This window comes from Vulpes vulpes, chromosome 14 (assembly GCF_048418805.1).
Source record: "Vulpes vulpes isolate BD-2025 chromosome 14, VulVul3, whole genome shotgun sequence".
Taxonomy (NCBI): Eukaryota; Metazoa; Chordata; class Mammalia; order Carnivora; family Canidae; genus Vulpes; species Vulpes vulpes.
Genome location: NC_132793.1, coordinates 40,737,572 through 40,755,188, shown reverse-complemented (window position 1 = coordinate 40,755,188; position 17,617 = coordinate 40,737,572). Strand labels below are relative to the sequence as shown.

At 39.4% G+C, this 17,617-nt stretch overlaps 1 protein-coding gene across 8 annotated transcripts in view; it reads right to left on the bottom strand.

The window, feature by feature from the left end:
- Positions 1-17,617, bottom strand: part of MACROD2 (mono-ADP ribosylhydrolase 2) — a 1,918,082-nt gene that overhangs the window by 157,476 nt on the left and 1,742,989 nt on the right. For all 8 annotated transcript variants that reach the window (XM_026002392.2, XM_026002393.2, XM_072736414.1 and 5 more), the window contains 2 exons: positions 15,270-15,314; positions 8,001-8,084 (listed from right to left, as the gene is read on the bottom strand). In XM_026002392.2, the coding sequence (XP_025858177.2) occupies positions 8,001-8,084; positions 15,270-15,314 (129 nt within the window). The remainder of the gene's footprint in view (positions 1-8,000; positions 8,085-15,269; positions 15,315-17,617) is intronic.

Genomic DNA, 17,617 nt, shown 5'->3' with positions numbered 1-17,617 from the left:
GTGAAATTCGTTTTGGCCTTGCAGATCCTCTGAATGGGCTTTAGGGCCCACCCATGGGGCTCCATTGACCACAGTTTGAGAGATACTCATCCAGGAGAACAAGACCACTGGCAGTTTGAACCAGAGACCACCTCTTCCTTCATGCCCTTGATCGAACCTGGTACCCACCATGACGTTTCAGAGGCAGGAAGGAGAGGCTAAGGAATGTTTGAGGGAGGAAGTTGTGTAAATATAGGATAGATCAGTTTCTCAGGAAGCTTGACTTGAAGATAAAAAGAATTGAGAAGTGCCTGGCTGGCTCAGTGGGTGGAACATGCAACTCTTGATCTCGGGATTATGAGTTTGAACCCCATGTTGGGTGTACAGATTACTTAAAAATAAAATCTTAAAAAAAAGAATTGAGATCAGGAGGGAGAAGGTAGATTGAGTGAAAGTCATTTAGGACAGGAATTAATGTGGTTGGTCAGGAGAGTGGAAAGCTAGTGAGACTAAGGGAGAGAGAAGAGGAAAAACACCTAGTGAGAGGAGATTCAGTCAATGCATTTTAAGTCTTTTCTCTATTTGCAAGTCTTTTGTTCATATTGGAAGAAATTTCAAACATTACTAAACAAGGTGGGTGAGTTTTTGATGGGAGGGAGCTCTTCCTGTTTCCATTCAATATGCTTAGACTGACTGGCTCATCTGTCCAGAGATTGTGCCAGGCAGTTTCCACCATAATCTTGTTTAAATCTCCCACACTCCCACAGGGTAGGTTTTTTCCCCCTTCATTTAATAATGAGGAATCTGACTTTTAGGTTAGAAAAACTGCCAAGGTAAGGAGGAACTTGTACAGTCAAGAGCTCTGTCCACACTTATGCTAAACTGTTTTTTCTCCACGAGTAGGAGGGTCCATATATGTTGTTGCCCAAGCCAAGACTCCCCCAAGAGTGACAGGGAATATTGCCTATCATATGTCAGTGACAACGGGCATACACAGGGATCATTCTGGGTCACACAGGACCTTTGGTTACTCTGACCAGGTAGGTTCGTCCTTCTCACTATGGAAAATGCCTCAATGTATTCTGTGAGCCCCATTTAAAACCCTAATACTAACTGAAACAGGACTCTGTGGTTAGAACCACAGCTCTGTTTCATGGGTAAATGTGGAGAGCGTGACTAGTGGGTCCTTCTAATCTGCAGCAGGGGGATAGCTCCAAATGGCCCTGAATCATACAGAACATAAAGAGTATAATTAAAGCAGGATGGTAACATGAACTTTTATTATATTCTGATTTCCACCATGGAAATTTTACATTTTGCTTAAATTCCTGGTATTTTAAGGCCTGGAGGATAAAACAAAGCTTTTCTTCATGAGAAAGCCACTTCTGCTCATTTCTGCTTCTTTTCTTCTTTTCTTTTTTTTTTTTTTAAGCTGTTCAATCACTAAGCTCATTTGAGTGATGGCTAAGTCAAAATTATGACTGCCTGATTTTAACCTCACTGCACTTATCAAAAAATTAAATTAAAGATCATGCTTATGAATATAATGCATGAACTACCGCATGGCATTCTAAAAGATAGTATGTCCCTTCTGTCCAGCCACTCACAAAGCAGAATGTCACATGATATGTTAATATACAGGAAAAATAATAGGGCAGAGAGAAAATTCTGCCTCTTAGGAAATACAGAGCGCATTCTGCCAATGGTTCATGTGTTTGGAAAAATTTATTTTAGTCAAGACAATAATAATAATACCTCTAATAGCAACATTAAGTCCTTCAAACTTGTATAGTGCTTTCTAGTTTCCAAATGTAATTTCATCTGACAAAAGAAATCATTAATTTTTAAAGTGCAGGATAGGGCTGCATGATTTAGCACTGCAAGGGCACAGGTTCCTGAAGAATGTGCATCCCATGTAGGCTTGTTGAATATTCTATGTAGAGGCAATTGTAGAGTGAGAGCCAAAGTGCTAGTGCTTCTGTAAAAAATATGGTGGAAAAAATAGCATTCATTACCTAAAGCCACTGAGGGCTTTGAAGACGAATGTTTGGAGAAAATTACTGTCTATATTTGTTAGTGAATCTTAGAAGCATAACGTCTCTAGTTTTTAAATGAAAATAAAATGTATTTTTGTTTTACAAATATAAAACAATTCTTGCCATATATATTTTTTCAATTACGTACAAATTTAGAAAGCTGAACATCGAACTCTCCCAAATCTGCCTCTGCTTCTTCTCCATTCCTCTAAGATAATTCCTGAGATCAATTTGATATATATCTTTCCAAACTTTGTATTATATATGTAGGTATGTATATACATACATATATATAGGTATGTATGTATGAATATATATATATATATATATATATATATATATATATATTTTAAGATTCTATTTATTTGACAGAGAAAGAGAGCAAGCACAGTGAGGGGAGGGGCAGAGAGAGAGGGACAAGCAGACTCCCTGCTGGGTAGAGAGCCTGAGGCTGGGCCAAATCCTAGGACCCTGAGATTATGACCTGAGCTGAAGGCATATGCTTACCCAACTGAGCCACCCAGGTGCCCCTGTATGTATCTATTTTCATATATATATTTGTAGGTATTTACTATCTACCAATCATTTGTCCTATCTGTCTGTCTGTCTGTCTATCTACCTACGTAGTGCTACCTATCTCTCTAATTCTTGAATACATGGCTGAACTGGTGCTTTTGTAAAGGAACTCCTTATAAACCAGAAATGATGAAGGAGATTTAATCAAGATTGGTAAACAAGCACTGAAATTATTGTTTGATTGAGGCATTTGCCAATACCCAGATGGTCTAGACTCTAGAATCGTGGTTCTCAAACTTGAGCATGCATGTGAATATCTGGAGAGCTTTTAAAAACACGGATTACTGAGCCCTAGCTCAGCATTTCTGATTCAGAAGGCCTGAGATGAGGCCTCTAGAAATTGTAGTTCTAACAAGTTTCCAGGTGATGTTGGTGATGCAGACAGGAATACTCTTTGATAACTGGTAGCTGGAGCTTGGGTTTGAATGAGCCACACATGTGAGGTACAGGACCTGGTACTTTTGTCCTGGGTATAGAAGGAAATTCTCCTGTCTCAGCATTCGTTGGAGAGGAGGAGAAAAGTCTCTGTTGAGATTTCCTAATCTTATATATTTACTAACATGGGCTTAAGGACAAATAGCAAATAAAACAAAACAAAAAACTCTAAGCCGAATATGTAGTTAAAGGTATCCATAAATGAACAGTATCATCAGGTATCTCAGAAACAAAGTGTGAATAAATAAACTATTAATCCAACTTCAAAAAGTCCCTACAAATAAAAATAAAGAACATGGCAGTAAAAAAGACAAAATATACGAGGAAATAACCATAATCATGAATCTGCAAGAGCAATAAACCACAGAATTTGACTTACACAAACAGACTGGAGATACTGAAATTACAGATACAGATTATTTTTTTTCAATATTTTATGTGGTTATTAAATAAAGAATGACCAGCTATATTTGAAGCAGAACCAAATAATATAAAATTGAAGATGCTAACAATGGAAATCAGATTAAATAAAGTTAAATAAAATTAGCAAACTGAGTGATAGGCTTAAAAAAAGTAACCAGAAACCATAAAAGAGAGATAGAGACATAGTGGGGGAAAAAGAAAGAAAGAAAAAAAAAAAACAATGAGCAATGTAGTTTAGGAGTCATGAAAGAGAGAGAAAGTAGGAATAGAATGTAGTGGAGATGTAGTATCTGGTGAGGCAACAGTAGAAAAATTTTCAGAACTTTACTAAAAAAATGTCCACTCCCATATCCAAGAAGTACAGCAAATCCGAAAAAGGATAAAGAGAAACCCACATTGAGGTTATCATACTGGAACTGAGGGATAAAAAAAGATAAGGACCAGATTGTTGGTGGAGCCAGAAAGAAAAGACAGACAATCTAAAAAGAAACAATTAGACTGGGCTATTACTTCCTAACCACTGCAGAACTGGTAAGATGGGGAGAAAAACTTTAAATGCTGCAAGAAAATAACCATCAACTCAAAATTTTTACCCAGAAAAACTGCTTTAAAAAACTAGCAAAATAATCATGATTTCACACAAAACCTGAAAGAGTTTCACTAAAGGAACTTCTAAAGGATTTCTTGGTGAAAGATGGAGGAAAGAGTGCGAGGAACATGTTTTCTTAATGGTGCTAAGTTTTCTATAATATTCTTTCAATGAATTTTTTTGTAAGAAAAAAATTGGTCCGAGGTCCTGAGAATGCTGGAACTGCCATTCACCAGGTGCTTTTCCAACAATTATGCCTATAATTTGCCAGCTCATGGATAGCTTATCATTTATATCAGATGCCAGCCAATCTGCAATTACTAATCATTTCATTATTGGCATGGTGCTGCAGTGGGTCAAGTCAAAGTATACTCTGGTCCATAAGAGTTAAATCGAAACAACAAAAAAAAATCCTCTATATCCAAAAGTCCACCATGCAAAAAATGCTAATAAGTACATGTGGGGGTTGTTTATTTTGTTGTTTAGTACTTTGTAAAACATTTACTAAAGTACTACAGCTTTCGATCAAGTCTCCAATGATGGCAATATTGCCTCCTTCAATAAAACGAGATCTAGTTTCCAGAAGAGAGAAAGGGGAAAGGATTAGCGAAATTACGTTGTTTCTAGGGAAAAAAAGAAGAGATTCTGACATTAACAAGCTGCATAGACCTTGGGCGCATTAAAAAACCATTTGCAGTCTACTTTAAAACAGATCTGTAGAATGAGATAACTTTCCATATGTTCGTAAAATTCTTCTGGATCAAAATACAGTTATTATGGTTATATATGCCAGAAAAATCTAGGTGAGTTTGTGTTCCAACTCAACTCTCTATTATCCTGTCTGAGAATGGATATTGTAAGGTAAACTGAAGTAAGCAGAAGCACCCATAAGGGTTAGGATCAGGCCTGGGAACCCAAAGATAAGGAGAAGTAAGATGAGGCCAAGTGATGGGGAATTAAGCCAAGTGATCTATAAATAAAAATACCAGAAGCTTCTTTTACTATATATAAATATATCAGATACTTGTATCAGATACTTCTATCTGTAAGTATATCAGACTTTCTCATTATATATATATGCATCATATATGTGTGATATATATATATATAATGACCACGTTGGAAAAGGACTGATAACTCTAGAAATGGGAAGCCTACCACAGAGAAGGAGCATGATGTGTATTACCCCTCCACCCAGGGATATAATATTCCGTTTGAATAGTGGGAAAGAATTGTCACTCTTTACCAGTCCAAGATTGTAACTCTTTGAATCAGGAGAGGAGGTGAAACATATGAAACATGAATCCGGGACATAGTTTGTTTTGTCAAAATAGAAACATCGATGAATAATGAGTGCCTATCCTAGAGTCATCTACCACTAGCATGTCAAATTATACTCCCTTTCCTACCATTTTCCCAGCCATTTTTCCTTTCTTGTCCCAAAAGTCATTTTAGGAACAAACACACAATTCCCGTGTCTCTATAGAGTGGCTAACATTTAGGTTTCACCAAGATGCCACAGACAGAATGTCCTTGGTAACTAATCCACAGTGATGGCACTTTGGTGCCTCAGAGCATATTCTGAGGCCACATATTTGGGTAAGGTAAAGCCATATTATCTATTCATCTTGGGATTATGGAATGATCTTCCCAAACAAAGCAAATTATTTAGGAGGCAAAAGAAGTTTGTAGTCATCTGAAAGAATAACTGGGAGGAATACCTTTATTCCTTTATGGAGCAGAACTGCTGTAGTTCATCCCTCACCATGTGACACTCAAAATGACCACAGGTGCAGGCTCTGGAAAGCAACCCTTGATGTGAGTTAGACATTTGATGGGAACCACTGGGTGAGGTAGGGTGTCTCCAAGGAAAAGGCAATTATTGTTTTGCCCTTAACCCGTTTCCCAATCATGGCCTGAAGAGACTGTCCAAGATATGACTTCATTAGAGTAGAAGGTGAAAATCCCATCTACTCTCTTAGGGCCAAAGGCCAGTTAATGCTGCCGGCCTTCTCCATGGTTCAAAGTGTTCTCTGTGAATGATTCTAAGCTCTTAAGCACATTTAAGGGAATCAAGGCAATGTGCACCCTCTCATGGTGCTGATTATGGTGGCAATTCTAATAGCCATTATGAGTGCCGGACCTGTGCTAGGCATTTTATGCAAATCATTTCTATTGTTTACTGTTTGTTGGAAATGTTTATGTGTCACTCCTCAACCAAAGGGCAGAGAGCGTTTACTGCTGTGGCTTTCTCCTCATCCCCTCATTTATCCAAGCCTGGTGAAAGAAATAGTCCCATCTCGAGTCTCTCTCAGATCCACCTGTACAGAGAGGGCATGTCCTGGTCTGGTCTTTTTCATACAATAAGCTCACCAGGGTAGCCTCCATCCAGGTACCCATAACACCAAGGACAATGATACTTGCTCCTGAGGGGCCAGAGGTTACATCTGTCATATTCAGGAGTGAAGTCCAGCATTAGGAAGCCCACCTGGGGGCAGGGCCACTGGATGTTCTAATCTAACCTCACTAGTAACAAAGCTAATGTTTTTGGTTTCAAACTTTCTTACAGCTTTGCCTTCTCAGTTGGTTCTGAACCCAGGCTAGGGTGCAGGCAGGTCATTACTTATCAGTCGGAACTTTGACACTCATGCAGATGCTGTGCTGTCATGGATGAGAGATGGTCAGGATCTCCTTTCAAGGGAGAATGTGCTGCTGGGAATGAAGTTGGCTGACAGTGTCCACTGGCCACAGTGTCCACACTTTGGGGGAACCACTGCAGTATCATGTTCACACCGAGGCCACTTTTCCCCCCAAGCTGTTTGCAGCCAGCAAGTGAGCTGGAGGAAGTGGATCTTGAAGCAGGGCCATTCCTGCCCAGTGCAGGCCCACTGTGATGGCCAGTCTGCTCTGGGCCTCCCCAGACTTTCTCAGACTGTACTGCACACGGGGCTCTTCCTACTAATTTTTCTTCCTTGTCTCCTTCACCTCCCCCTGCTTCTCCTCCCTTCAGTCTTCAAGGCTTCCCCACCCCACACATTTCCTGCACTTCTATTTCATCCTGGCATCTTCTTTCCCAAAGACCCCAGCTGACATGGTCAGTATTATCATGCTCTCCATTTCACAGTGGATGAAGTGAGGATCCAATGCAAGAAACTAGAAAGCATAAATATGTTTTCCTTTAGGAAGTTCATACATTCGGGCAGCCCCAGTGGCTCCGGGGTTTAGCGCCGCCTTCAGCCCAGGACGTGATCCTGGAGACCCAGGATGGAGTCCCACGTTGGGCTCCCTGCATGTGGCCTGCTTCTCCCTCTGCCTGTGTCTCTGCCTCTCTCTCTCTCTCTCTCTCTGTGTGTGTGTGTGTGTCTCTCATGAATAAATAAATAAAATCTTAAAAAAAAAGAAGTTCATATATTCTCCAGAAGTTACGGGCTCCCTTAAAAAAAAAAAATACCCGATTTACATTTTCTTCTGAGCCCAGTGGAACCTGTCCATTTAATGTAAAGATACACTGGCTTCTAGAAAGTAGAAGAGAACATGAAAGACCAGAAGCATTTCCAGCACCCATTGCTCAGGTAGACCCTGGACTCAGGATGTGTTTGTGAACAAAGCCAAGGATCCGATAAGGCATTAGCTACCCTCATCACACCCGGGTCTCCACCTTCACCCTTAGGCAATGATGGAGCCCAGAACTTGTAAGTGCTTTGCAGGAGCAGAAAATACATCATAAGAAAAAAAAAATTTTTTTCAAACTTGGTTTTTACCTTTAAAAATTAAACCTAAATCTGATATTTTGTCGTCACATTCAGAGAGGAATAAGCATATTAGGAAAGGATAGACAATTTTCCTGTGATTTTTGAACCCTTAGAAATATCTGAACATGAGAGCACACATCTAATTTAAAAGTTAACCAGAAGTTTCCTTTCATGGAATAATTTTTTAAAGACAGGAGGAACAGGACTCACCTTCACTGGAGTCTTTGGAACATTCTGGCTTCTTTGCTTTGCTCTTCTTATGGGGTGGAGATAGGCCTTTTGGCTCTAACCCCTCTGGAAGAATACAGATTTAAAACACTCTTAGTTAGATAAGAAATATTTAAAATTATTTTGAAGTTTAAAGTTCTTTTTTTCTTTCCTCAGTAAATCCACATATACAGTGAAGCTTGATCACAGATCACTTGTCATTTTGGCTGAGCTGAATTTTGGCAAGAGTCTTGTGACTCTCCAGAATGCATAGATTGACATTAAAGCTTCAGCTTAAACATCTTCTTGTGATCATAATTAATGATGTACACATATGTGAAATCTTAAATGCTTTATTTTAATTAAAAGAAATTCTCCATAAGGCACCCCCAAATCATTATTTTTTTTTTCTTCATAGGAGTTTGATTTAAAACTTCACAGATTAACTGGCAGTTGCCAAAATGCACTTTTGTTCTATTAAATCCTCAAAGTAGGGCTAGATGAGCTGTAGTGTCATCTCATTTGGAGAGGTGGGGTGGAGCTTGAAATTATCCTCCTTCTATTTAACAGATTTCTTTAGTCATCCAAATTCTAAACAACTTCTAGATGACCCAATTAAAGTAACTTGTTTCCCGTATTTCTCAATGCTTCCCAATACCCCCAGGCCAAGTCTATCCAAGGAGGCTGATAATTTAAATTCTGAAGACTGAAAAAAAATTCTGAAGACAGTTTTAGGAAAAGTATCTCTAAATTCATCCCCTTCAGATATAGATACTTAGCTAGGCACTAATTTGTATTTCCAGTCCTGGTCTCTCTACTAAGCTCAGAGCTTATATCTTCAACTGCTGCTTGTGTGGCACCTTGTTTGGTATTTGGACTGGATGTCTTCTCCTTGCACCTCCAGATCCAGTCTCCACCCTTTACCCTACCTTCCACCCAGCTCCACTGGGAGACTGATCTCTACATGCCCATGAAATTTCTGGCTTTCTTCCTAGGCTACCAGTAGCCTTCGAGGGCTTATTGTACCCCTCTATCTCAGGTCACAGCTCCAATTAGTTGGCTTTTTCCACATGACCCTCTCTGTCTCCTGGGTCCTTTAACTACCACCTCCCCCATTGTCCTTTCATGGCTGGGATTTCATGGTGCCTCCCTCCCCCCAGCCCTAATGATTTCTCTTCACTGGGCTCTCACCAAGCATTTCAAATTTATGTAAAATAATCCCATTAGGCATTTCAAACAGCACAGCTGGAACAATACTCTTGATGTCTGCAAACCTGTTCTTTCCACAGTATTTCACATCTCACCATCTATCCAGGAATTCAAACCCCCAAACTGGGATATTGTCCTTAATATTTCCTTTTAGTTACATTTCCAGTAAGGTAACTGTTAAGTTCTATCAGCTCTGTTCCAAAACATCCCATATTCATCCACTATGTCCATCCTTTGCAACCATCACCCTAATCTAAACCAACAGCATCTCTCACCTGAGTTCCTACAGTAGAGTTCTGGCTTTCTAACCTCTCTGAAACTATTCTCCATGTAGCAGCCAGAGTTATCTTTTAAATATAAACCTGATCCTGTTGCTCACCTGTTTAAATACAATTGGTCTTAGAATAAGATCCAAATCCAATTCCTGGACAACATGCCACTTGGGCTCTACCTGCTACTCTGGCCTCATCTCCTATTTGTGCTTTGGCTTCAGCTTTATTGGCTGCCTTTGTGTGTTCTTAGGTCATTACAAGTCTGATTTCTGTCTTAGAATCATCACATCTGCTGTTCTTCTCCCTTTCTCCTCCAAAAACATACATTCCTATGTCCATCTCCTTCTCAGCTTTTAATCTCAAACCAAATTCAGCTCCCAAGAAAGGCCCTCTATGAATTCCTAATAGGAAGGGTACCTGCAAGGGAAATGTCTCTCAAATACATCACTTGATATATCTGAAATTATCTTGTCCCCTTCTTTTTTTTTTATTGTAGGTCTCCCTTCTCCATCTCACCTCCTAAGAATGTTAAGTTTCTTGAGAAAAGGACATTTGTCTTTCCTAATCTCTCTTGTGTCCCTGGTACCTAGTAGTGTCTTGAGAATTTCATTTCCAATTTGGTTTTATTCCTCCCTTAGCCAGGCCTTTCTTTAAGGCCAAGTTATAATGGGGCCCATGCCTAATTCTTACTCTCTTAGCAGCTGTCGCCTTATGCCAGGATTCTAAAATTACACTGCAGAGCTATGGCGACTCATTTTTCTTTTCCTATTTATTAAAAAATGAACAGAACAAAAAATTGCATTTGATAGATGTGCTATTAAAAACTTTGGCATTATGGACTACAGAGGTTTTTGGGCACTAAGTTAGGCTTTCTGTGGTTGCAAGTAAGTCACATCAAAGATCATTACCATGGCCAGGGTGAAAAATTCTGCCAATGATCACATTAGCAACTCCCTCAAACTTCTGTCACCAGGTGTGAGATGAATATTGACCATTCGGAATGGGTTCAGCAAAAACAGAAATGAGATGCTTGGAACAGCTCACTGAGCACAGATGCTGTGCTCAGAAGGAGTCATAAAATGGGCAGAGCAATACTTGCAATCTCTCTGGAAAAAGAAAGACTCTAAGACTCTCTGGAAGATGCCTCTGATGCATCATCTGCAACAGGGACTAAGAAGAGGGTTTCCAATGCTGGGGAGTCAAACCCAAAACAACATTTTCTGAAAGTGAGTTTTTGGTAGTTAACCTGATTTCCCAACCTGAATTGGAATTTTTGGAGAATTGGTGAGACATCTCTGAAAGACATCTATTTGTCTCTGTCTACATTTTGAGATAAGTACCCCAAAAGACTAGTGCTTCATTTTTTCAAAAAGTGACAGGGCCCTCCTTGGGTAGTGGGTGGGCATGGATACATGTTAATTATGAAGTCATCTACAACATTAGTATCATTTCTTAAAACCCATGGGGGCACTTGAATGAAAGTCATTGATACACATGGCCTTTGTGCCCAGGTTTATACTTGTGGTTCATCAGAAACAACTCTGCCTCTTGATCTAGGGAAGATGAAGGAACATTCCTCCAAACTACCCCATTCTTCTCCTTAACAGCGTATCATATTGTCTATGTTGCCTCTCTTTCTGGCAGAAAATGGAGACCTGGAGCTTTGCCATGAGCATAGCTTTGCCACTTGAAGAACTCAACTGTGCTCTTCTCTCTTATGTAGCTGAATTGCCTAGGTAGCTGTTGATTTTCTATCTCTTGTTCAGGCCCATTTCAACAATGCATGGTTCTGGGAATGGAAGGACATGGGGAAACCTTTTCTAAGCTACGATTAAAGAAACTGATAAAGGCCTTAAAGAGAATCCTAAGCATTTCAGCCAATCATTCTCCATGGAGGCAGAGCCTCACTTTGAGGATGGCCTTGTCTCACACCACCTGAGATGCTCCTGCCTATACTTAGAGTCTAGGGACAGGAGTATAAGGGTATGAGCTTTGGGGTCAGACAAACTAATAGCTCTGCTATTTAAGCCAGGGAACTAATTTCTCTTAAGTCTTGTGTAATAACAATCCATGGCTCCTAGAGTTGCATATTTTAAATGAGTTCATGTATATTGAGTGATTGGCACAAGGTATGTGTTCAGTTAAAATCTGGCTCAGGAGATGTATGCTGGGGCTGACGTAAGCCAGCTGACTATACCTATCTCTCCTCAATTCCCACATTCATTGACCTCATGTTTGGTAGCTTGAACACCATGCTGGTGGGTGTATTTACACTAATGAAATTGTAAACATCCCAAATTGGGGTTTCCTCCATGCAAAGAGTCCGTTTGCCAGTATCTCACTGGTTTTTGGTATTCAGATTGTTATTCACTACCAGTCACTAGCATTTTTTTTTTTTTTTTTGCCAGTTATTTCTCCCAAGTAGCTCTTCACTAATGTCAAGCTGCATTCTTAAAAGTCCCTCCAGCATTTCTAGTTGTATGAAGAGAAGAGGTGGTACAGGGGAAAGGCAGCACTTAATGGCCTGGTTAGAGACCTGTCTTAGAGACCAGCATGCCTGAGTATGAGATCTGAACTGAAGCCAGCATGTTCACCAATGTCTGGCAAGACACATGATGGAACCATTCCATGCAGCAATCCCCCATGATTTCAGCACTCTGGTATTAGGAAATGGAGAGCAGTTTCCCAAGCCCATTCTAACCTAAGTGACTTAGTATCCTGGGGCCATCGAGTGTGACTTTAATAGCTGCATCCAGCTGCTGGACATAAGACCCCCAGAAAACCTGACAAGACTAAAATCAGAAATGAAGATCCAATTAAAGCCCCCTCCCTCCCGTCGAACCTCATATGCTGACTCTAACCTTATGGGCTCTGCATTAGCATTAATAATGATTTCTTTAAAATCACTTAGTGGTTTGGATAGCTAGCTGTATCTCATTAAGAAGTCAACTCCCCCTGCCTAGAAATGTGTACTTATGGCACTTAGGCAAATGATCCTTAGCAAGGTAAGGTCCTTAAGCTGGCCGACTGAAAGGGCAGTATTCCCCATGGCTGAAGGATATTCCAAGGATACTTCATGTGAGCAGGATAAAGGAGAATAGCAGAAATTAACATTAAATTCATGGAATTTAATCCATGATAGGGGTGACCACTTAAAGTCTTTTTTCAACATTTTAAAAAAAATAATAAGGCATCTCTCATGAGTATAGGAATGGATATTTTAATTGAAATTTCACCTTGGGCTTCATGTTTTACAAAAGGCAAACAGAGTCCTTGTCTTAGGTTGTTGGATTTTCTCAGACGACACTGAGACAAGGGTTTGAGTACAAATACTTAATTTAAGAAATTATCCCAGAAAATGACAGAGAGGAGTAGGGAAGTGAGACAGGAGAGGGAAGGCACAACCAAAACTGGGTGTGAGCAAGTTCCACTGGGGACCTCTGGGTGATGGTATAAAATCTCGTTGTCCAATACCACACATTACCAAAAATACGTGAAATGTATCTAGTCTGAATTGAGAGTTGGATATAAAATACACACACATTTCAAAAACTTAGTATGTCAAAAAGAGAATGTAAAAATCAGGCTAATATAATTTTTATATGGATTATATGTTGAAATGGTAATATTTTGGATATATTACATAAAATATAATTAAATTAATTTCACTTGTTTCTCTTTACTTTTTCCACGTGATTACTAGAGAATCTGAAATTAAACATGAGGCTCCCATTTGAGGCTCCCATTTTATTTCAATTGGACAACACTGCAACACACCTGCCTCAGATGTGTCCTGCTGGGGTCAACCAACTCCTGCCCATCATCGACTGAGGGCTGCTCCAGGGAAATTAACTCCCTGGCACTTTGAGTTTTTTTTGTGACCAGCAAAAAACACTCAGCTGAGAGTCACAAGAACTTTCCTTAGAAAGCTGTTGGTGTTGTCAAACAACAGTGAATACACGGATATACAGGCAGGGAACTGCTATTACAGCAGTAAAACCTCTTTCCTTCCTGCTCCTGGCTTGTAGATCCTTCCTCTACTTCTGCCTTCTGAATCCAATGCCCTGGGGAGACCAAGGGAATCATATGACTCAGACATGTTCAGGCTGGAAAAGAAGCTAGAAGCTAGACAGATGTTATGATCACTGCTCCAGTGAGCTGTTAGGAAGAAAAGAACTGCTGGTATTTTCTACGAAGACAGTAGGAGATCAAGGGAGAGAGAGATATTTAACTTAATAAGGAGAAGGACCATTTTAACCAAAAACCTTGACTAACAGAGATTGTTTACCTCAGAATTTAAATTGCTCCCTGTTAATGGAAATGTTCAGACTGAGGTTGCTGGTGATTAATGGGTGGCATTAATCAGTTCTGGCATTGACTAGCAGGTTGCAGAAAATTAGAACCTCTAAGATATTTATTTTAATTTTGAAACCTGGCCCCATTTCATGCCTAGAACAAAACTGCCAAAATGGGGAATAGGGAGCTCTCATACTATGGGATTAAGTTCTATATCTGTTAGAGGAGAAAGAAAAAAAGTGATAATTTAGTGAGTGTTTACTAAGATCCAAGAGACATTTCAGGTATGATATCTCATTTAATTCCCAAATAAGACTGTATGGTTACAATACTGTAAGCTGAGGCTTATAGAGAAAATGTTTACCCCAAGTCCATAAATGGAGGACTTAGTATTGAATTCAGGCCTATTGATTCACACATTCATTAACAAGCACTTACTGAATGGCCACTTTAGGCCAGATCCAATGTCTGCAACCACTAGATTGCCCTCAACAAACACTAGTGTTTCTTGAGGGGTAGGCATGCATCTTAATTTCTGATAGAACAACATATCATATGTACCAAATATAGTTTCTAAAGATGGCCACAGCAAGTTTTCAGGTCTTCCATGCTCTACAAAACCTCACTGCTTCCCATCAGGAGATTGAGCCTATTTTCTCTTTCCATGAGCCTGGGCAGGCTTCTTAATAACTATTACAAAAAAAGAATTTTGTGGAAGTTTTCTGTGCAACTCCTGAGGCTGAGGCTTAAAAAGGGTAGAGCTCCTGCTGGCTCACTTGGTCTCTCTAGAGAAACCACTTTGGAGCCTGGCTGCCATGCTATGAGGAAGCCCAGATTATAGAAAGAGGTCATGCAGAGGTGTTTCAGAAAGCTGCCCCAGCTTGGGTCTCAGCTGAGGACTGGTATCAATTGCCAGCCAGACATGTGAATGAGCAAATCTTCACATGATTCCAGCACCCCAGCCACTGAGGCTCCCTGATGAGGCCTCAGACCTCGGAGAGCAGCAAGATCAAGTCAGCCTTGCTGTGCTCTGCCTGAATCCCTGACCCACAGAGTATATGAGCATAATAAGCAGATGCTTTTAATCACTAAACTTTGGGATGATTTGCTACATAGCACTATTTATTATAACATCAGGTTCCATTTTTACATCACCTTTCAGGAAGCTCAAAGTTTACTTCTTAAAAACACGAATTGTATTAGCCATAAATTTAACACAACTACTTTCTTATTTTATGACCTTGAATGTACATTTCTATTTCTTTTTTTAAATTCTGGTATAGTTAACATGCAGTGTTGTATTAATTTCAAGTTTACAATACAGTATTCAACAATTTCAGGTGGTACTCAGTGCTCATCAGGATAAGTATCTTCTTAATCTCCTTCACCTATTTTAACAATCTTACTATGTTTTTCTTTGAAAAATCGTGAGGCATACATACACAACAAAATGATCTTAGCCTATCCTTTATGAATAAAATCATAAATTTAATACCTGAGTCTTCTTTCATGTCAACACTTTCTTCTTCATTATTATCATCTATTTAGAAAAGGGAAAAGACAAAGAAAAACTCATATGAAAGCTATCCAGAATTCTCCAATCTAATAAAAATTCAAAGGCAAGAAAAAAATCAGTAGAAAAGAGAGTCGTAGACCATACATTTCTATTGTCTTACATTATTATGCTAAATTAGTGCAACGTAAATAGGCATTGGAGCACAATTTTAACACTTAGGGTTTATGTTTCATTTTAAAAATTGTTATATATGTCTAACAAAACTACATATGCAACAAATAATGTTTTGCTTTTAAAAGTTATGTTTGGTTACTTTGGTCATTTCAACTCCTAAAAGGACAAAAAATTAAAATCACACACTTTAAATGCTGCACTTTTTGTATCAATGAAAGGGATGCACACTGGCCTCAAATATCTAAGAAACGTGGAGGTCACCATTTGAGCGTAGGCTGACATGGGGGCCAATCCCTGCACTGCACTGTGACAAGTGCTAGTTTGCTAAACGCATGAATCCAAACCTTAAACCAGGAAATTCAAGGGCAGCACACCCCCACCCCACCCCACCCCAGCTGTGTCATTCCCAACTCAACTCCCCTGATCCCACTGAAAACCCCTGTAACTGGGCAAGGATGCATGCTTCATCTGCACTCTGACTGACAGTGGCTTTTTGAACTTTTGACGTGTTGTCATCTCTTTTCCTTCACTGTTGCTCACATCCAGGCAGTGTCAAATTCTGTCTTTTTAAAAAAGATTTTATTTATTTTTTCTTGAGAAACACAGAGAGGCAGAGACAAAGACAGAGGGAGAAGCAGGTTTCCTGTGTGGAACCCGATGCTTGACTCAATCCCAGGACCTCGGGATCACAACCTGAGCCAAAGGCAGAGGCTCAACCACTGAGCCACCCAGGTGTCCCAAATTCTGTCTTATTGTCATGTTTTTTCCTCTCTATTAACTTTGGTACAACTCAAATTCAGACTTCCCTATTTCGTGGTTTCCTACCTGCTCTTCTCTTTTTCCCACTCCTGATTCCAACTCCCTTTACTCCCTTTAGCTGCCAAATCAGTCTTAAAATAGGGCTCTGATCTGGTCCAGGACTGTTCAGTGACTCCTGTCTGCCTCATGAGACAGGTCTAGATTCTTTATGGGTAACACTCGAGGCCAAAAGTATCTGGTCCTGACCACTTTTCTCAGTTTCCCCTCCCCTGTTCCACTGATGCTACCACCTTCACTCACGTACTGCCTGATTCTGTTTTCTCAGATCTCTTGTTACTTTCCTCTATCCACCCCAGTCTTGGAAGCAATGCCTTTCTCCATCTCTGTTCACACTCATCCTTCAAGCCCAAACATAACACGATAATGTCTGCTCCATCCATTCCAGTTTGAGTAAATAGTCTCTTCGGTGTACCTTATTTTTAATGACTTCTAGGTATCAACTTTAAGGACTTTGGTGCTGAGGTCTGCATACAGACTCCTCCACTCACCCATTCCTTAGGCATATGGCCTTGGAGAAGTCACCCAACAGTTATGAGTTTCAGGTTCATCAGCTATAAGATACTGGGATGATAATGTTTCCCACATAGAGCTGTTGTAAGGACTAAATGAGATAATGCCACATACAGTACCAGGACAGCTACTAAAATATTAAGTGCTACCTAGGAGTTATTATTATCACTAAATGATAAGTCTACTTGTTGGCACATCTGTCTTGCAGATGCCCATCTCTCAATCATAAATTCTGCAAAGTTAAAGACTATGTCTTATGTCCTTTTGTATTCTCTGATACCGAAAGCAATTAATTTTATATACTAAAATCCATTAAAAAATTTCCCTTGAATAAAATCTCTGAGGTATTATTTTTAATTTTCTCTGATTTTTAGTCAAATTGGAGAATTCCCATGTTTATATTTCCTATCTATCTTTTACATACCAGGACAGCATGTATGCATATGATGATTTGCAAACAATGAGGACTCAGTAAGGATTTGTAATTTCCTCTCGGATATATGTTTTAAATTTAGTAATTTCTTAGCCAAATTTAGTCAATGTGACACTCTTCAAAGTGCTAATTACAAATGAAGATTATAGATCTACCAGTCACTGGGAATGAAAATGCATTTAATTTGAGGTCTTAGGAAGTAATTCTTGATGGCCTTGGTTAATTTTTAAAGAAGTAAATTTTCTTCCATTTAATTGTTAGAAACATTGGTGATTTTCTACATAATTTATTTCTTTTTTTCTATGAATATAATTTTGGTAAAAAGATTATCTTTCTCTTAGAAATATAATTTTTTAACCAAGGGATTTTCAAAATGTTACAAAGTAAACTC